At 40.3% G+C, this 22580-nt stretch overlaps 1 protein-coding gene across 1 annotated transcript; it reads right to left on the bottom strand.

The window, feature by feature from the left end:
• Positions 1-995: 995 nt before the first annotated feature.
• Positions 996-2483, bottom strand: STX11 (syntaxin 11; the record flags this gene model as incomplete). Its single annotated transcript, XM_079716316.1, has 1 exon — positions 996-2483. One exon carries the CDS (start codon positions 2481-2483, stop codon positions 1620-1622), a length of 864 nt encoding a protein of 287 aa, XP_079572442.1. The 3' UTR covers positions 996-1619.
• Between the last annotated feature and the right edge of the window lie 20097 nt (positions 2484-22580).

Raw genomic sequence — 22580 nt, 5'->3', positions numbered from 1 at the left:
ACAAAGCTTGCAAATGAAACCAAATCTCCAAAACATGATGATTTTGCTAAACTATTACAAATAACTCAGGAGAGAAAGCAACATACCCCATGTGAATTATTTGTCATCCCCCCCCCATTCAGAGTTCCATCCAGTTGTTGAAGCCTCAAGCAGGTAGTAGAAAAATTTTTACAAGAGTAATTGAAAACACAGACTAAGATTTAAATGGTCAACACACAAATGCATAAACAGAATGTTTATAATGTAATGTTTGTTAAACTAATGTGACCAGAATTATTTTATTTTAAGTTACTACATTTCCATGCATGAAAAGAATGGGCCACAGTAAAACAAAAGTAATTATTTCTAAGACCGTTTTTTAATATTTCTAGTTCTGTATGCATTTTCAGCATTTGACACCTGTTCTTTACCATTGTAACCAACACAGAGTTGTTCAAAATAAAGTTTTGACCCAAAGTGGACTATGGAGATGCAGATCGGAGTGAGATAAACTCATAACAAGCAAACCAACACCAACAACCAGTAAAAATGTTTCATCGATATTTATATACCATATTTACAAAAGTAAAGTTAAACCAACTGGTCATTATGTACATGCATTAGTAAATATTGGTAGTTTACATTTACATATATGTACATTTGTAATAATCAAGTACAAAGATAAATTTTAAATTATTTTTATTTATGAAAAATATATATAATGTGACATACATACTTCAATTTGAGTGCCTGTTCAATACTCAGTGCTTAAAAATCTTTGGGAAAAAAATCCCAAAATACATTCTGATGGAAGATATTAAAAGTAAGAGGTAAAGAAATAATAGTAAGTGTTAAATGTAATTTTAATAAGTAGAGGAGGTGAGCAGAAAGAAGATATACATCCAGGCGGGAATCACATAGCATAAACCAGATGAAGAATAAGAAATGGCAGATGTGCAGTTTTTCCCAAGATCGGTTCACTCGAAAATGAACACAACAGAGGTACTTTCAGGATAGGGTAAATGAAGCCTTGGTAACGAGTTCATGCTGTGAGCCGATGCAGAACTGACTTCCTCTAGACATGCCCTGGACATCAACCGTAGAGTACGCTACCACGTCAGTTCCTTATTTGGCTTCCTTTTTTTTTTTTTTTTTTTTTTTTTGCAGTATGCGGGCCTCTCACTGTTGTGGCCTCTCCTGTTGCGGAGCACAGGCTCCGGATGCGCAGGCTCAGCGGCCATGGCTCACGGGCCCAGCCGCTCCGCGGCATGTGGGATCTTCCCGGACCAGGGCTCGAACCCGTGTCCCCTGCATTGGCAGGTGGACCCTCAACCACTGCGCCACCAGCGAAGCCCTATTTGGCTTCCTTTAAGAGGCAAGGGTGCTATGTGCCATATAATGACCTCACAAAACTTCAGTAGGCATCTGTCCTTACAGATGAAACAGTGGGTGGGAACAACTCTCATTCCAAGTACGAGCTGGACTGGAATTCTGGGACCTCGAGTTTTTTCCTTCTCTAAAGACTGAGGTCCCTAGGGATTAGGGCAACTCACCCCAGTGCAGACAGCCTCAAAATCTCTCCCAGTGTGCTTCCCCTCCCATTCCGGTCGGGGATGGGGTGTGGCGGCCCGCGCCTCCTGCTAGTTTTGGCAGGGGCAGCAGAAGCAGCAGACGGTCCGGCAGGGGTTCTTCTTCTTGTACTGCACGGCCTTGCTCACCTGCACCTTGGCCTGGCCGGTGTAGTCGAGGGTCTTCTGCACGTTGAACTCGATGACGTCCAGGGTGTCAGCCTGCTGCTCCACCAGCATGGCCATCTGCAGGAAGAGGTCGTGCAGGTCGCGGATGCGGCTCTCCAGCCGCAGCATCTCGCGGTGGCGGCTCTCGATCTCGTTGAGGGCCGCCCGCGCGCCCTTCACGTCAGCCAGCAGGTTCTCTGAGAACACGTCCCACTTGCCTTGTTCGAACATGTCCTCGATCTGGTCGCCCGACACGTCCTTGCCCATGATCTCCAGCTGGCGCTGGATGCGGATCTTGCAGTTTTCGCGCTGCTTCATCTCGGCCTGGTTGTACTCGTGCATGGCGGCCTGGAAGGGGCGGGTGAGAGCGCTGTACTGTGCGCGCGCGATGCGCGCCACGGCCGAGTGCGCGCCGTGCTGGGCCTCGGCGACCTCGCTCAGCGCCTTCATGGCGCTCAGCTTGCGGTGGATGTTCTCGCCCCGGGCCTTGATGTCCTTGGCAATCGAGTTGGTGTCCCGCTTGATGCTGCTGAGGCGCCGCATGGACGTGAGGAAGCGGGTGTTCTGCTTTCCCAGCCGCTTAACGTCGACAGTCAGCTGCTGGTTTTCATCCTGAAGGTCCTGGATGTCTCGGTACAAGGATTCCAGGATGTGGTCCGTCTCGAACACGATATCCTCGGGGGGCGAGTCAAATTCATTGTCCTTGTCTGGGAACTGCTGTTCATACCGTTTGGTTAACTCCACAAGTTCTACTAGTCGGTCCTTCATTATGCCTGTAAATAGAGATACTGAGGTTAAATTCCTCAGAATTTAATTTATCGAGAGTCAGATATTTGCATTGAGGGAATTAAAGATTGAAATAAAGAAACCTTTGGCTCACTGCTCAGCACTCCCAATTCTTTACTCCTGGGTGTAGGTAAGAAATGCAGTAAAGGAGCTAAATGTTTCATAACATTTTGCTTATGAGTAATGGACTAATGTGACTGAGAGTCACGAACACACTTGTTTTTTTTTTTTCTTTGCGGTACGCGGGCCTCTCACTGTTGTGGCCTCTCTCGTTGCGGAGCACAGGCTCCAGACGCGCAGGCTCAGCGGCCATGTCTCACGGGCCCAGCCGCTCGGCGGCATGCAGGATCCTCCCGGACCGGGGCACGAACCCGCGTCCCCTGCATCAGCAGGCGGACCCCCAACCACCGCACCACCAGAGAAGCCCCACACTTGTATTTTATAGCTTGTAGTATCTCAGTGCAATAGAGAAGGTGCCCGGAACTCAATCAGCAATTTCAAATTTTAGATTGCATTGGGAATCCATCTCTTTTTCTTGCTTTACTGTTCTCCAATAATTGCAAATCAAAGCACACCAGAGAAAAGAAAAATAAGAATAAAAGACTTGCAAGGATAATGACTGTTAATTTAGGCCAGTCAATTTACAAGGCTTTGGGGCCAACTCTAAGTGTTGTCTATCCTGTGTCTATTTCAGCACTGGTGAGAATCCTGTACATCATAAGAATATTTTTTTAATGATAGAAATCATGGTTTAATTTTTTATCTTAAAAATATTATAAGAATAAAACATGCTTAAAGTAAAACAACAACAAAATGAACAAAGACAAAAATCTAAAAAGGAAGCATAAAATTTGGAAGTTGAAATCTCCTTGCTCTTCTGCCTAATATCACCTGTACACACTTCAGAGTTTGAATGTCTGTTTGATACTCAGTGCTTAAAAATATTTGGGGGGAAAACCCCAAAATATATTCTACTGGAAAATATTAAGAGTAAAAGAGATAGAGAAATAGTTAAGTGTTTTATGTGATTTTAGTAAGTAGGAGAGGTGAGCAGAAAAGATATTTATCTAGGTGGGAATCACATAGCACAAGCCAGATGAAGAATCAGAAGTGAAAGATGTTCAGCTTTTCCCGAGGTCCCTAGTAGTGTATCATTAACAAAACTTAAAAAAAAAAAAAGTTTTATATGGAAAATTTCAATTGTACACAAGCCTTGTAGCAGTAATGTAACTCCCATTTATCCATCACAGAGCAGCAATATTTGCTTTTTTTTTTTTTTTTTTTTTTTGCGGTACACGGGCCTCACTGTTGTGGCCTCTCCCGTTGCGGAGCACAGGCTCCGGACGCGCAGGCTCAGTGGTCATGGCTCACGGGCCCAGCCGCTCCATGGCATGTGGGATCCTCCCGGACCGGGGCACGAACCCGCGTCCCCCGCATCGGCAGGCGGACTCTCAACGACTGCGCCACCAGGGAAGCCCTATTTGCCCATTTTTAATGGCTTCTTGAAACAAGTTGGCAGCTCAAACAGAATTTCCATGTTTTTATAAGGGTGGTTCTGATCAGTTCCCTGCTTAGCAAGGCACAACAGTGTTCTTTATGTCCATGTTTTTTCCAATGAAGTAAAAACTTTTATTTTTAAATAGCATGTATAGATGCCAAAATAATAAACATTTTGCCCTTTTATATAAGATTTTGTGGCTAGAAAGGTTTCTTTCTACATATAATTTGCAGAAAAGAGAGGGAAAATGTCAACAGCAGCATTTAATGGCTACTCAATCTATCAGGGATCTTGCTCTCAAATTAGAAGCTTCTCTCAAGTTGAAGTAATTAATTTTACCACCCCACTAATGGAATGCTGACAAGTTGGATTTAGTGATAAATGGAAAATGGTGAAATACTAACCACGGGTTGTCTGCCATGGTCATTATTTACATAAATTAAGCACGGTTTTATTCCATAGTGGTGATTTTTAATACAAGTTATCCTGCTTAAAATGCCACTTCTGCTTTCTAGTGACAAAAATCAATACTGGACTTTCTCAGTGATGGGGAAGGTGACTCCTAGAAGCACAACTGAGAGGCAGAAAAAAGACCCAGGCTGGACCAAAACTATGCCTTCCCTGCTCTGAACTGCCTGATATCCAAATATGTCCTCATTTTGAACAAAATTTAAAGACACACCACAAGCTGGCGGGGGGGTTTCAATATATGGCAGATAATGGTTAACGTACTTAATGTATCAATATTAAAAACTCCTGCCTCCCCCAAACAAAAAAACCACTTGCCCAAACAAAGACGATGAAAAGGCAATTCATAAAAGAAGAACTATAAATGCCAGCGAACACAGGGATAGTTAATATGTATCAGGTACTTACTGTAATGCCAGTAAACATGTTCTAAGCCCTTTTCATGTGCTACCCTCTTTAATCTTCGTACGGACTTCATGAAGTAGGTGTTGTCATTATTAGAGTTGGTAAGTGAGTTTAAGGAGGTTAAGGAATGTACCCAAGGTCCCCCGTAAGTGAAGAGTCCGGCTCTAGAATAGCCCCACTTAACCACTACAGTCAACTATCTCCAGCAGGTGTATAAAGGTGAGCATGAGGGACTTCACTATCAAAACAAGGAAATGCAAATTAAACCACTGAGATTTCTTTTTGCCCCATAAGCTGGCAGGAACTTTTTTAGATAATGATTTAAAAGAGAATTCTGGGGCTTCCCTGGTGGCGCAGTGGTTGGGAGTCCGCCTGCCGATGCAGGGGACACGGGTTCGTGCCCCGGTCTGGGAGGATCCCACATACCGTGGAGCGGCTGGGCCCGTGAGCCATGGCCGCTGAGCCTGCGCGTCCGGAGCCTGTGCTCCACAACGGGAGAGGCCACAACAGTGAGAGGCCCGCATACCACAAAAAAAAAAAGTAAAAATAGAACTCCCATACGACCCAGCAATCCCAATACTGGGAATATACCCTGAGAAAACCATAATTCAAAAAGAGTCATGTACCACAATGTTCATTGCAGTTCTATTTACAATAGCCAGGACATGGAATCAACCTAAGTTAAGTGTTCATCGACTGATGAATGGATAAAGAAGATGCGGCACATATATACAATGGAATATTACTCAGCCATAAAAGGAAACAAAATTGAGTTATTTGTAGTGAGGTGGATGGCCCTAGAGACTTTCATACAAAGTGAAGTAAGTCAGAAAGAGAAAAATAAATACCGTATGCTAACACATATATATGGAATCTAAAAAAAAAAAAGGTTATGAAGAACCTAGGGGCAGGACAGTAATAAAGACGCAGACGTAGAGAATGGACTTGAGGACACAGGGAGGGGGAAGGGTAAGCTGGGACGAAGTGAGAGAGTGGCATGGACTTATATATACTGCCAAATGTAAAATAGATAGTGGGAAGCAGCCGCATGGCACAGGGAAATCAGCTCGGTGCTTTGTGACCACCTAGAGGGGTGGGATAGGGAGGGTAGGAGGGAGACACAAGAGGGAGGAGATATGGGGATATATGTATATGTATAGCTGATTCACTTTGTTATAAAGCAAAAACTAACAGACCATTGTAAAGCAATTATACTCCAATAAAGATGTTAAAAAAAAAGATTAAAATGTACTCCTTACTGTAGTTATACCAAAATATAGAAGTAGGCATAGAAAGAACATCAAAATAAGCTACACACTCAAGAGCTTAGTTCTATACTGTGATATCTGAAAAAGGGAACTATGGTAAATGAGAAAGAAAAGTCAAACAATTCTGTTGACTTTCCTGTCTCATTATGATAAAGGATAATGTAATAAACTTTGGTAAACTGTATTCATAAAGTTGTTAAAATAAACCCTGCTTTGATTCACATGGAGATGAAGAATTCAAAAGAAAATTTACAACCAGCTACCAGAAATCTGCTTCTGTTTTCTAATTTTCTTTTCAGGCACGCATGTCATCTGTCCTGAGACCTGAATCCCATAGGGAAGTTGGGGAAATTGTGTAAGCCTTCTTTCGTTGGGCAATATGATTTGATGTAAGAGAAAATAAAGAGACAGATGATGGTAGCTCAGTGACTCTCAGACTTTAGGAGGCAACAGCAACTTTTGGAGAGCCACAAACATTACAGCTGCCTGAGACCATGGAGGTTCTGATTCAGAGGGTCTAGGATGACCTATGGGTGATTTTAATGCACATTCAAATTTGTGACCCATTCCATAGATACTTACCATAGCAGCTTTTTATTCATAAACATCATGCAATACTGAATGACTTATAATAGTCCCCAGGTTGGGGCAGTTTTGATAAGCAAACAACTGATAGGGAAGGATCCAGAAAGACAGGGAAAGGAAGATTCAGAAAATAGGTTTCTACCTACCTCAGAAGATCAATGAGTGGGAGTTATAACTACCTAAACAACGCAACATGCTGGGTGCTACAAGGAATAACCAATGAAAGCATTATTCCTTACTTGCTTCTAAGGGAACCAGTTATAAACAACAACACATAGTCATATCTCTGATCATAAAAGAGAGGCTTTGTGCCGACTTATTTTAAGGAGAACAAGAAAAAAACTGTTCGTGCATAGTTTCGGGCTAAGTTGCCCCCAGCCCCCTCCTGTCCACCAGAAATTCATATGTTGAAGCCCTAATCCCAGTACTTCAGAATATAATTCTATTTGGAGATAAGGTCTTTAAAGAGAGAATTAAGTTCAAAAGAGATCTTTATATAATACATATATTATAATACCTTAAGCAATACATATATTGAGTAAATTTTGCCTACTACCAGGAAAAAATAAAAACCTATCCCTGTTTCGCAGCAATATGTGAGAAACTTCAGACACAGGGAGATACAATGTGGAGCAGCGGATGTACAAATCATAAGAGGTTTATTATGGAGATCAATTTATAGATTACAGGAGGGGAAGGAATCCAAAAGCATGGAAGAGCTTTCCTTTCTGTATTTACAATGACGAGATGTTTTAGAGACTACTCCTATGTAATGTGAGTCCAGAAAGTTTAGGATTCTTGTTTCAACAGAAACCGTAGTACACATTTAGACACACACATACCCACATACGTAAACGCACATAGGATTCAATTACTAGTAAAACTAAAAAGATCCTGCCCCCAAACATATGCTCCAAATGAGCACTTTCAAGCAGTGACTTGAAACGTAGCACCCAGGGACTTCCCTGGCGGTCCAGTGATTAAGGCTCCGTGCTTCCACTGCAGGGGTCACAGGTTCAATCCCTGGTTGGGGACTAAGATCCTGCATGCCTCAGGGTGTGGCCAAAAAAAAAAAAATCCCACAAAAAACAAGAAATGTAGCACCCACATTTTGATTTTCAGATTTTATAATCTCTATCTCCTATATCCTGATTTTATACCAATTTAAAAAATCTTGTTAAAAGAAAATGATGATTTCAAATCAGAATGTATCTTTATGCCTAGGTCCACCACTGGTCCATATGGTGCCTTGATGAGCCCTTGTGTAGGGACCATATGACATCTGCCATATGACATCTCTGGGTGGATGCAGCCCTCCTCCAGGGCACAGGGACTGATAATCTGGCTTGGGACAGGTTTCCAGCCCCCCTCATCCTTGTGCTGACCACAACTTGCAAAGCCCTATGGGATCACCCTGAAAACACCTTTCCCGACCACCTTACCCAGTCCCTCCTACCCATCACCACCACAGACTGCAGTAGGGGCCAGGAAATCCCATAGGTCCTGTGTCACAATAATTTAGCAGTTACTTTTTAAGACACACCATAGTAACACGACCCTTAAAGGGCAAGGAGTGTACTTTCCCAGCCAGGTTGATTCAGATCCATAAAAATTTCACTCAAATAAGTAAAACCTGGTGTTTTAAGCAACTTGCCTAAAGTCACACAGTTAATAAATATGGAACTGAGATCTGAATCCAGAAAATCTGACTTGAGAGCCCTTCTGTAAACCACAAAGCTACACTAGCTTCTTTTTCCTGAGCCTCGCCCTAAAAAGGTTTCTGAAATCATTAATCTTATAGGGAACTTACTCCCTGTCTTAGTCCATCTGAGTTGCTGTAACAACATACTACATACTGGATGGCTTATAAGCAACAGAAATTTGCTTGTAAACAACAGAAATTTATTTCTCACAGTTCTGGAGGCTGGAAGTCTGAAATCAGGGTGCCAGCATGGTCAGGTTCTGTGTCTGGTAAAGGCCTGCTTCCTCGGCCTTCTTCTCACTGTAACCTCACATGGCAGAAGTGGCAAGCAAGCTCTCTGGGGTCTCTTTTATGGGGCCACTAATTCCATTCATGAGGGCTCCACCCTCATGACCTAGTCACTTCCCAAAGGCCTCACCTCCCAATACCATCACCTTGGGGGTTAGGATTTCAACATATCAATTTTGGGGGGAACACAAGCATCCAGATTGTAGCATTCCCTAATTGAGGTTTTATATTTGGAGGAATTATTAGCTTCTAATAACCTAGATCTGGATGAACACACGAAAATCTTTCCACTATTACAACCATTACCTTCTCTCCCACAATAATCTCTTCATATCAGTTTCCCCAACACTGTAATGTTTCAGTTATTAGAGCACTCAATCAGGTAGTCACTCATCACAACTGTCCAAAAGCCCACAAAAGTATTAGCAATCACAGATAATTCTCTTCTAATAAAGATTCACTGTGGTTATGACTGACCCAAGACTGCTGAAATACCAAAGCACTGATACTTGGAGGTAGAAGTTTTACAGTCAGGGGCACAGAATTGACAACTGAGGGAATGCTAGCAGATGGCCTTGCTAAGGGAGAAAGTAAAGAAAGGAGCACTCCAGGTTCAAGGGTCAAATCATCCATACGAGTTTTTCCACTGTTATCTGTATCAGCATTTACAAACAAACACAGTTGTTGTTGTTGTATCTTACATCTGATTTGGCTTTGGCCTTGGAATGTGAAGCAAACTTTTGTCTGGAAAATACAGAGGAAATCTATGTAGAAAGAAAAAAATGATGTGGAATAAATCATTGAGTCTAGTTTAATTAAACTTTATATTTCATAAAAACATAAAGTTTTTTTATGGAGTATTTTAAAAAAGAGAAGTCAATAGAGTTTTCAGAATCATTAATGACTTTTATTTTCCAACTCATAATACTAGCTAAGGACAATCCCACAGAATTTTTACATTTCCTTTCCTGTTCCTCTTCCTCTTCAAGTCCTATAAGCCACTGATCCTAATCCTGTTGGCTGGTTACTCCTCTTTAACCCTCCAAGGAAACAAATTATTATTTTCAGCTGGAATTTTTTACACGACTGCAGAAAAATCTCAGTTATCCAACATCATCAGTGCATGAGGTTTTCTCGTGTAAGCGACTTTTACCTACCCAAAGTTTCTCCCTTCAAATGTGAAAAGTATTCACTCCTTTTTGTTGGCAATCCTCTTCTAAACTGCAATGACATATTTCATTGCTTCCTTAAAGAGAGAACATTGGATACAATTTATTGGTGACTCAGATTATCATTACTAACATCTTTGAACGGTGTGATGATGCACTTTTGTTTTGAAATGTTTCTCTTTCCTCATGGTTACGAGGTCAAACCTTACCACAGTCATCTCCATATACTGCTGTTGACATTCTTCTCTCTCCCCATACAGGTTGTATCAGACCAAGAAATTATATAAAAACCAAGCATTTAACAATGGTAAGCTATAAGTGGGTCAGCAACACTCTAGAGTCGAAACTAAGTAAAGCAAGGAAAGAAAAACTAATTCAGTCAGTGGCAAACTGAGTGTCCAACGTGAGCCTGCCTTTTTACTGGACAACTGATATATAACCAACCCATCAACAATCTTCACAATAACTATGAAAGCATCAAATTGTTAGATTATTTCCATGATGTGATGACCATCAATTCATAACCTACTTTCTTGACCTGACTTCCTATGTGGCCCATTCTTTCCCCCCCAAATATGTACACACTCTTTGTGAACAGTTGAAAAAAAAATTTCAACCAACATTCTTTCCATGTCCTCCAATCAAGAGGTATAGACTATTTCTCAACTTCTTGAATTTGGAGTGTGGCCATTAGACTGGAACTTGCTTTGGCTAATGAGATGTTAGTAAATATAATGCAAGTAGAGGCTTGAAAAGCACTTGTACAAAAGAGCTTATTACTCTTGTAACAGACCCCTGATACAACCATATGAAGAAGCCTGGGCTAGCCTGCAGGAGGATGAGACCCAGGGGTTTTAGTAATCCCGGCTGAACCCAGCCCCCAGCTAACCCACCGACTGACTGTAGCTACATGAATGAGCCAGGAGACACCAACAGAAGATGGATCAGCCAATCGAAAGAATTGTGAGAAATAATTAATCATTGCTGTTGAAACCATTAAGATTTGTAGCAGTTTCTTAAGCCACAAAAACTAACATACAGAAATTGGTACCTAGAAGTAGCCATCATAAAAACCTAAAATATTCAGTATCAGCTTTGGGACCAGACAGCAGGTGGAAAGTAGTGAGATAATTATTAGCAAAACCCAGAAAAATAGCATGCAAACTGTTGGTGGAGACTGGAGAAGTGACGAGGAAACTGTACAGCAGTCAGGCAAAAAGGCAACCCACATTCTGCTGCAGCAAAACAACTGGCAAAAGTGATGTCTGTGGCAGCATGAAAGATACACAATGAACTTTGAAGTTAGCTGCAAAGATCTCCAGGAAGAATGTTGGAAGAGTTCACTGAGTGTTTCTAGCTGCATATAAGGTTCTGCAAAAGAGGAATGAGCTGAAACATGAATTATCTAGCTAATAAGCATTATTTAGAGAAAATAGAGAAGAACCAGAACTCATGTGACTGGAAAAGAAAATCTTTTACCTCTCCAGTCTCTTCAGCTGGAGGACAAGAATTTTAGAGCAAGAAATGGCCTCAGAGTGAAGACCTTTGTAAAATTTAACATGGTGCCTCATAGCGCTTCTCAGCTGGACAAAAGGGCCTCTAAGACTCCCTGAGGCACTGTCTCATAGCACCTTGATGCTCAGCCCAGAGGAGAGAAAGATATGTCTGACTTGAAAAAAAATTCTGGCTGTGGGTTTCAGGGGCCTGAACCCTACGGGAGTCTTAGGAAATGCACAAAGTTTTTAAGAGAGTTTTAATGACAAGCACAAAAGTATGACCTAAAAGAGACAGAGACCATTCAAAGAAAAAGAGGCCTCTGGATGCTCGATTTTTTACAGTAAGAACTAGGCTAAGGAAATTATTTAGAAGCAAAAATAAGCCATTTCTTATGGAAAAGGAAGAATGTTTCAGAGGGGAGAGCCAAGAGCAGTAGAGAAATAGACACCAGTGACCCATTCCCGAGGAAGAGAACTGGGTCCTCATCAAGGAACCTCCTCTTGCTCAGGAGTGGGGGGACACCTAGCAGCACGGACCTGGATAGAGCTGCTGTGGAGTGCTGATGCTATTTATATTGTTTCTGTAGTTTTGGGGGGGTTATCTTTTCCCTGTTTCACCATGATACGTTGGGTGTGTATGGGGAAGTAACTTGTTTATGATAACTAAAAACTATGATAACTAGATAACTAAAATATATAGTTATGTTATATAGAGAGTATATATATCATATCTATATGCTATATAGATATGATTGTTATCTATGATAACTAGATAACTAAAAAGTTCATTGTCTCAGGATCAAGAGGATCCACATCTGAAGGGCTGTATCTGAGCGGTCTCATCTGTATCCAGAAGTGATGCAGATCATGAATAAGCCTCTGGACTTAGAGGCTGATGCCTTAATGGGATGAAGCTTCTGAAAATCCTACGATGGGGGGAGCGTATCTTTCTTGCAGGAGAAATGTGAGTCCTTTTTACCAAAGGCAGACTATATTTGATTGCCAAACAAACAAACAAACCAGCCACAAATTCTTAGCAGTACCCCTGATCAACAAGTGGTGTTGATGGAAAACACATGCCCTGTTAATAGAAGCTCTTAACCTTGGGCATTTTGGGAGAGGGAGGCGAAGCTTCATTGGCAGTAATCTGCTGCCTTCTCAGCAGTCAGTGTATGGCAACTCACAGGGAGGGCAAAGGGCTAGGAAAGTCACAGCTCTGGAAATAAGTGGGGTACCCCTAGAAGAGAAGGTGCAACAGAATCTGGGGAGCACATGGAAGAAAAGGCAACCAGCCTGTGTTGAGCAGTGGTCAACATATTAACTGGTTCTGTCTGGCAAAGTGTTTTTGTTTGTTTGTTTGTTTTTGCGGTATGCGGGCCTCTCACTGTTGTGGCCTCTCCCGTTGCAGAGCACAGGCTCCGGACGCGCAGGCTCAGCAGCCATGGCTCACAGGCCCAGCCGCTCCGCGGCATGTGGGATCTTCCCAGACCAGGGCACGAACCCGTGTCCCCTGCATCGGCAGGTGGACTCTCAAGCACTGCGCCACCAAGGAAGCCCTGGCAAAGTGTTTTTAATAGTTCTTCAGTTGAGGGGGAAAAGCTAACTGTCAATCTATATACTTATATGAATGCAGGCTTACATTATTTGTATTAAAACAAAAGTATAATTCTCAAAAAAAAAAAGTAGCATCAATTTCTCTACTCTTCCAATCTGAGTTTGGCTGTGAGACTTTCTCTGACAGAGAGGACAACAGAAAACATGCTGCAAGCAGAGGCTTGAATAAGCACTAGCATATTGGGGCTTGTCCCCTCTTACTACTAAGAGCAATGAAACCTCTATGTGTGGAAGCTCAGGCTAGCCTCCGGGAGGATGATGACCATATGGAAAGAGGCCAGCCCCCAGGTGACCCACCGCCTCATCTGTATGACTGAGCCCAAGTGAGGCCACTGGAAGAAGCACTCAGTATTTACTTTTTGTCAGGTACTGTTGTAGAAGTTTTACATAGATTATCTCATTTAACCCTCATAACCATAAGAGATAACAAATCATGATTTGGTGATGGTTTGTTACCCTGACAAAGCAAACTGATACACTCCTCTTTCGGTTTCTCTATACCCCAAGATGTGTGTTCTTCTTAAACAGGACCTAGGAGGATGATGAGACTCATGGATAAATCGTAATTTTTGGAAAGTAAATGCTGTTGCATTCATTGCAATGAACAGAGTTCATTGCCACAATTTAAAAATACAAACATAATAATTGTCCTGTTGATATATGACACCTACTTGATGATCATGGCCTAAGTACACACCTGGATTTTGGTTCAGTATACATTTACAATTTTCTATTCATATTGTATACAAACATTAATGTAAAGCATACACATAAAGGAGCATGTGTTTCTTAACAAGTCTGAGGACAGTTTTCCTTTCCTTTTGAGGAATATGGTCATTAGCATGGTGAGGAGAAAAAAAAATGATGCTAAAAAAAGATTATCTCATACACAAGCAGCCTCCACAAGCAAGATTCTGCAGAAGCTGTTTGATAATGCAGTATGCTAAATCGGGGTTCTTGAGCAGTGGGGGCAGGACAGCACAGAGATACTAGGCAGTTCTAACCTTGGCTGAGTCTCAGTCTGATAAGAGGTTCTGAGAACTTGAAAAGCCAGTTTTGAAATGGAGGTAGATAGTTAAGTGTATCACAAGTCTATTGTTCAGATCACTAAAGTAAAGAACACCAGTCAGGCAAAATACAACTTCCGAACATGACTCTCCTGCCATATTCCAAACCTCCCTTTGTCATCCAAGACTGAACCAGAGACAATTTTTGCTAACAAACGAAAAAGAATAAAAATTAGTGTAATGTGTACTAGGTTCCTAAGGGACATTAGAAGTGGATTAAGACCCTACTAGTCTTTCAGAGTGTTTAAGGCAATCAGGATACTGCTTCTCAGTTGTAGAATCTGGTTAGAATTCCACATCCACTCAGGGCAGTGGAAGAGAGTGGCTAAGTGTCCAGCCTGAGGAGACAAACTCTGCCACCCCTGGGGCTAACCTGGGCTCTCTCACTGGTTTCAGGGTTCCCAGCAGTAAGAGAGGGCGATTCCTAATAGATAAGTGCTTTTCAAATGTCTGCTGATGTCACATTTCCTTGCAGTCACCTTCTCTCTGCCTTATCTTCCACATGTATAAATACCGACTGACTTCGTAAGATGAGGAAGAGAATTAAATGAGATAATCCAGGTAAAGCTCTTAGAAGAGTGCCCAGCAGACAGTAAGCACTCTGTATATGTGCCCGACTATCGTCTATTCTGTGATTTTAATTTACTCAAAAAACAAATGCAGATTCAGTAACTATTAGTATAAATAGTGCATTTGTTGATATGCTGCTAACAGTTTATTACTAACAGTTTGTTACTCATCTCATAATCATAAGTGAACACTAATACCTGTGGGTCACCAGATTGTTTAAGGTTTTCAATAACTTTTTTTCCAACTCTTTTTTTCTAAAAATTTCTTTTTTTTCTGAGTATGAATACAACCCTTGCTCTTTGAAAAGAAGAATAATCCAATGACAGAATTGTTTTACATGGAAAGTAAACATTTCTCATCATTTAATTCCACTATATATAATAACTATAAAATAACCAATGATAAAAGGCTAATACATATTCTTCCAGACTCTTTTCTAATCTGGAAAGTTGTGAATTCTTAAGAGACAGCATCCAGAAAAACTGACCCTGATACTGTGAACTATGGAACATTTTTCTCGTAAACTGCAAGAGTTCTCTGGGTTTCCTCCTGCCAGGGGACCCCTCAGGGATGCAGGGCTCTAGGGCAGGTACCACCATACTCTCCACCACCAACATTTTCGTGCAGGTGGTGTCAGGTAAAAAGGAACACCGAGGGCAACCTGGAAAGGGAAAGGAAATTCTTAAAAAAAGAGAAACAATCCTCATGTTTTACTTTCACACTTAAGAATCCCAAAGCGGTTACTCCAATTCCACACACTTGGGAGACCGAGTCTTGAAGTGCCTAAGCCAGTCTGAGGACTGGTACGTTCAGGACTCAGGGTTTGTAAAGTCAGTGGTTAGGCTTTCTTGTGGCAACAGATGAACAATTTTAATTCAGTAAACATCCTTCGAACATCTCCCTCATAAACGTCTCACAAAGGTAAGCCCCATTCCCCACCCCATGAGGTTTTGTTGCTAGTGGGGGAGCGGTGTTTGTTTTGCTTTCCAGGAACATACTGGGAAGAAGTCTTGCTCATCAGCTAACTGACTTGAGTCCTGAAAACAAATGTGGCGCGTGTGAGAAAAAGCGCTCCCCTAGGTGTCAGAGGACAGCTCCCCGTTTCCTTCTCTAGCTGTATAAAGTAGAGCGAGACATTTCATATCTCTGAGTGTCAGTTTCTCCATCTGTAATTGGTAATGACACTATCTCATAAGGGTTTCTTTTTTGATCAGTAAATGAGGTAGATAATGTATATAAAAGCACTCTGTAAATTTAAACTTCGTTTACAAACATGGTGTTAGGAGTTATTATTTTGCACAGTTGCCACTCATTATCAGTTTATTTCACCAGGTAGTTTATTTAAAATACTACAAGTACTACTCCTTAAGAAACATGTGCAGACCAAGTGATTTTAAATGATCCTGTAAAACCCAACAACTATTCTAACATCAGTTTCTATATTATTCCTTAACTCAAGTGACAGAATATTAATGCCCTATATTCACTAAGAACCTCAGCAAAGTATGAGTTAAATGCCTTGCAGTTACTGTATACAAGATGTCCAAGGAAACAAACTCATTTATCATAATGAAATTTAAAGGGAATACCTCACATTACAGTTATCAAAGAAGACAAATGACTTTTTGAAAACAAAACTAACAAACTAAAAAGCAGGAGCTGACCAAATTTCTTATATATTTACCCCAATATAAACTGTTCCACATAGCAGCTGTGTTGTTTATTACTAATATAGAATCAACACCAAAAATATAATCTTACAGATCTTTTAATATTAACAGAATTTTAAATTTCCCTTATATCTGAGCTTCTATTTTGTATTAAAGAGATGCTGCATCTTCGCAGTGGTAATTGGTAACGTTCATAATTGGAATCAGGGGATAACCTCCTATCCGGCCAAAACTGCAGAAAATTCTATAGCTAAAGAATAACTTTATTTGGTCTCTCATGAACAAACTATCAATATCCGTGTAGAATAATTACCAGCAATCATGAAACACATACAATTTTAAATATCATACCTTTCACTTTTCTGTTGAGCATTCATTATACTGTAATCAGATTTTAACATTATATTTTTTAAAAATCTCAATTGTATTAACTAAAATATATTCAAGAGTGTAGAAATCATGGTATCTTGTTAGATAAACCAAGTTGGGCACTGTGTTAACTAGCTTCTAAGTAATATTCATGAAATAGACTATGTGATTTAATGTTCTTGTGCACATTTTCAGGACACATATGCCTGCACAAGCTACTGGGACAGACACTTTCATGTGTTTATTCAACAGGTATTTTGTGAGTATCTATTGTACTATGTGCCAGGAAATAAGAGGAGATGAGGTTAACTCAGTGAGCAAAAGAGTCATGGTCTCAGTCCTTTAAAAATATATTTTTTAGGGCTTCCCTGGTGGCGCAGTGGTTGCGAGTCCGCCTGCCGATGCAGGGGACACGGGTTCGTGCCCCGGTCTGTGAAGATCCCACATGCCGCGGAGCGGCTAGGCCCGGGAGCCATGGCCGCCGAGCCTGCGCGTCCGGAGCCTGTGCTCCGCAACGGGAGAGGCCACAACAGTGAGAGGCCCGCGTAACGCAAAACACACACACACACACACACACACACACACACATATATATTTTTTTAGATAAGCAAAAAATGTTTATATAAAGCATTTTTAAAGAAATAAATGAAAATTTCAAAAATGTGAAATAAGACTTTTGAAATATTTAAAATACAGGTATAGCTGAAACTAAACTTATGCAACTTGCTCATTCTCAACAATTTAAAGACATAACTATGAAGATAATGAGGGAAATACATCTTCAGTTTTCTGTATAATTACAAAATTTTTCTTAATTTAAATAACTGGTGTCATCTATGACATGAAGATATAACAGCTTAGAATTTAAATCATGCTGCAAAGTCGAATAAACCTGCAATGGATTCCCAGCTCTAAGCAAATTGGAAAAACACTATCAATCTCCAGGGGTGCTCAGTAAGGTGCCTGAGACACAGTGAGTGAATTCTCAACAAAGGCAAGTATTTTCTCACATGATACTTATGGTTTTACTCATGTTGGTAAACATACACACTCTCCGTAACTATCAACAGGAAAATTTGTAAATGAGAGCTACTCACTTTTAACTTCACTGCCCTTAGTATGTCCTGGCCCAAAGAAACTCCACTATGGCCACGTCATCCTGCCCTGAAACCAGAGATATCTCACCCCTCCCAATCCCTATCAAAATTCAAAACTTGCCCACTTAGGGACTTCCCTGGTGGTCCAGTGGCTCAGAATCCAAGTTCCCAGTGCAGGGCACCCGGGTTCGATCCCTGGTCAGGGAACTAGATCCTGCATGCCGCAACTAAAAGATTCCGCATGCTGCAACTAAGACCCAGTGCAGCCAAATAAATAAATACATATTAAAAAAAAAACACAAAAAAAACCCTTGGGACTTCCCTAGTGGCGCAGTGGTTAGGAATCTGCCTGCCAGTGCAGGGGACAAGGGCTCGAGCCCTGGTCCGGGAAGATCTCACATGCTGCAGAGTAACTAAGCCCACAAGCCACAACTACTGAGCCTGTGCTCCGCAACAAGAGAAGCCACTGTAATGAGAAGCCCACGCAACACGACGAAGAGTAGCCCCTGCTCGACGCAACTAGAGAAAGCCTCTGCACAGCAACGAAGACCTAACACAGCCAAAAAATTAATTAATAAAAAAAAGTTAAAGAAAAAGCTTGCCCACTTAAACATCCCAATCCTATGTTCCATCCTCTACTTTTTTAAGGCAGTAGCTTAACATACTACTCAATCCAGAAAACACACTTGTATGTTTAAAGAAGACCTATATTCTGGGTAAAATGGAAAATTAAACATTACTTTTGTTCCCTTCCAAAATTCCACTAAAGGAACTTTTGAAAAGGCATACACCAATGAGGTAAAAAACAACATAGAAGAGAGCAGCAACAAAATTTTGGAAGTCATAAAGCAAATGGGCAGTGACAACTAGCCCAGCAGATACAGGAAAGTTGAATCCTAAGCAAAGAGTGGAGAAGGCCAAGAAATGATTACACCATAAATAAGTACTCAAAGGCTCAGGAACCAGAATTGAAGGCTGAGTACTTACGGAAAAGGAGGTGATGGCGGCAGGGTAACAACAAATATGTTTGGTTAGAAGCCTTTTTAACAAGTGAGTGTATCCACCATCCCCTGTCCTACCCTGGCAGGAGAGGAGCAAGGCTAGACTCTGAATCTACACTGGGTTAGAGATTCCCACCTGGAGAGAGGAGGATTAAGTGAATGTTTTTATAGGGAATGTTGGACCTCCAAGCCCTCTGTTCACCTACCATCCAGCACACTGACCTATGTCCTGCAGGCAGGAGAATGGAAGACTGTTTTCCATAAAGTAGAAAGAAAGAAAAAGAAGTAAAAAATAACAGAAAAGATGAGGAATTTAGGGGTCCAATCCTTTAAGTTCAAATTCCAAATAATAGGAATTGCAGAGAGAGGACATTATACAAGAAGAGAGAGAGAGAGAGAGAAACAGATCACCTACAAAACATTAAAGGTCAAAACACTTAAAACTAATGGAACACGGAACTTCCCTGGTGGCATGGTGGTTAAGAATCCGCCTGCCAATTCAGGGGACACAGGTTTGAGCCCTGGTCCTGGAGGATCCCACATGCCACGGAGCAGCTGGGCCCGTGTGCCACAACTACTGAGCCGGCGCTCTAGAGCCCACAAGCCACAGCTGCTGAGCCTCCGAGCCACAACTGCTGAAAGCTGCATGCCTAGAGCCCGTGCTCCGCAATAAGAGAAGCCACCGCAATAAGTCCGCGCACCACGACAAAGAGTAGCCCCTGCTTGCCGCAACTAGAGAAAGCCCGCGCTCAGCAATGACGACCCAACACAGCCAAAAATAAAAATAAATAAAAATTTATTTTAAAAAAAGCTAATGGAACAATGCCTTTTAAACTTTTGAGGAAGATGTATTTTCAACCCAGAATTCAGTCAAACCATCAATCAAATGTGAGAGTTGAGTAAAGACATTTTCAGATTTACAAAGTCTCAAAATTTTTTATATCCTATGTTCTCTTTCTCAGGAAATAAGGAAGTGAAGCAGAAAAGATACAAAATAAAGAATCCTAACATGAGTTCTAACAGAGGAGAGAGGCAAAGGCGTTCCAGGATGATGGCAAAGGGAAACTCTAAGATGATAACTATGAACCTGGCTGAAAAGGTATCTGTCTAGATTAGGTGAGTAGGCGGCAGGAGAGATTTCTTCAGAAAAATGAAACTGATAGAATTCCTGATGGGTCAAAATTTCTGGAGCAGAGATTTAGACAATTTGGGGTTGAGTAGGTTGTGAGTGTAAATGAAACTAACAACAACAATAAAAACCAATTAACTTCCAGAGAAAACATTATGTAGTTACAGGAAAGTAATCATGATATAATACATGGCTCAGCTGTGATTAGCATTTTCATAATCATAAAAATACAATCATGGAATACTGATCTAACAAATTATAATGGAATTGTGTTGGGAGGATGGGAGGAGGGGACAGAAAGGGCGCGTGTCTGGGGAAAAGAGGTGTGAAAATGAGCTAAAACACCATCTTCCATACAGAGCAGTCAATAGGTCATGCCTAAAACAAAACAATCAAGAAAGAGTAACAGAAGAGCGTTATTTAGAGACATGAATATAAATACTAAAAGAAACAGCAAAAATAGTCAAAAGTAGCTGCCCTTCGGAAGGGGGATATTAGACTTTTTGTCATTAGACTTTTATTTTTCATTAAATGTTTTATGGAACTAGTTGACCCTAATTACGTATGAGTAAGTTGGATGAAACTAAAAACTAGAGAGAGAAAGAGGAAAGAAGGAGGGCAGGAGGGGATGCAGAAAAGGAGGGTGGGAGGGAAGAAAGCAGGAAGGAAGAAAAAAGGCTTTCTAGATATCCAAAACACTAATCCAAAGGACAATGGTGTGAATTTATGAGCTTGGCTTGGCGCTAAGCAGGAACTCTAGGAATCCTCCGTCTTGTCTGCTCACTTCTTTCTCTCTCTCTTTCTCATGTAAACATCTCTTTACAGGTTCTGCTTTAGAATTAACACTTATACACATTTATAAGTGGAATCTGAAACTCTCCTCAAGTTAATATTTTGACTGAACTAAATCCAAAATTCCTGCCAGGGTTAAAAAAAAAATCTGAAAAAGAAAGTGATCCTAAAATAAAGCTCAAATAATAAATAATTAATTTTTTTAGAAATTGAAAAGAACACAGCACTGGGGGAAGCCCTAGCAGATATTAACACCTATTATAAGACAATAATTAAAAGCGTGATACTTTTGCCAACCTGAAAATTAGATAAATGGACACAAATAAAACATGGAGAAATACACCAGTTATATATAAAAAGTTTATGAAGAAGCAGCCATCAAAAAATAATAGGGGAGGAAAAAATTTAAGCAACTAGAGTGATATAATTGACTAGCAAGAATGTATTTCTCTCTAATCCTTACCAAAGACCCCATAATATACCTCAAGAACATCAAAGAATTAAAAATGCAAACATCAGTAACAGAAGTATTAATAGAAAATAAAGTGGAATATTTATCAGTACTCTGGGATAATAACTTTCTATGGGATTTGAGGTTGTGGAAGAACTCTCAAAGAAAAAGACAACCAAATCTGATTATATAAAATTTGAAATCTCTATGCAACAAAAAAGAATAATAAATACTAAAAATTAAAGCAAGAGATTGGAAGAAAATATTTGCACAAAACATAATAGACATTAGGTAGGTACACAAAATTATGTGAATAGACAACCTCAACTGATAAGAAAATAACATGACAAGATGTATTGAGGAAAATATACAGAAAGACAATCACAGGAGATAAAATATTCTCAATAAAAATATGAAATGATAGTATCTGCTCTTTAGCAAATAAATACAAATTAAAAATAAGATAGTAATTTAGACTTATTAATTTAGACAAAAATGAGGGGGGAAAATTACAATACAGTGTTTATCGATGCTTTAGTTACTAGATGGGAAGAATAAAATTGAAAACACTTACTGTGTATTTATGCTGCTGTCAGTGGTAGGTGTAGGTATCTAGATGTCAACAGAAAGGAGAAAATGTTTGGGCACTCTAAGTTTCAGCAAAGGGCAATTAATACCTTGAGAAATTTTCTAATTAAACAACAACAAAATTATGCTGACTACATGGAATTTCCTTCTACAAACTGTTAATCTTTTCAGATGAGTTGACACTACTATAGTTTTGACTCTTTAAGGGATAAGCTTCATCCTCTAAAGAGTTCTACATTTCCAAAAGGAGAAAAATATTACAGTTCACCACCATAGCTTTTTATTAAAAAATTCTCATTCTCAATGAAAACATAAAAGTTGACATAATTTACAAAAGTATTCAATTGGATTCACAGTGGTTAAACTCGTCACCCACCTACACTGCAGCAATAAACCAAGCTCGAACTATGCAAAATAGAAAGTGTAAGAAAAAATGTTTAGAATTATTTCCTCACCATTCATATACTCCCTATATACAATATTTATAGTAAAAGCAAGAAAAAAATTAGAACATAAATTGAGTATTACTTGCAATACCAAGGAATATGCCAAAGCATGGAAGTAAAGATGTGAGAAAACATTGCAAATGGTCATCATAGGACATCACATGTCCATTCACTTAAAAATCACACTTCCAGTCTGAGTTCTATTTTCACTTGCACTATAGTCTTTAATTCCAGTTTTTAGTATCAACGTTGTTTTGAGATGCTGGATGGTGTAGATATGTTTACGTTGACTTAAATGAGATACAGCAGAGCATTCTACACCTCCATCTACATCTAGTAAATGCTGCCCCATGATGACTTAATCCTCCCTTCTCTGCAATCAGCCAAATGGATGGTATTCTTTTTT

This window comes from Hyperoodon ampullatus (genome assembly GCF_949752795.1).
Source record: "Hyperoodon ampullatus genome assembly, chromosome: 12".
Classification (NCBI taxonomy): Eukaryota; Metazoa; Chordata; class Mammalia; order Artiodactyla; family Ziphiidae; genus Hyperoodon; species Hyperoodon ampullatus.
Note: the sequence above shows the minus strand (reverse complement) of the source record. Positions and strands in the feature narration are given on the sequence as shown.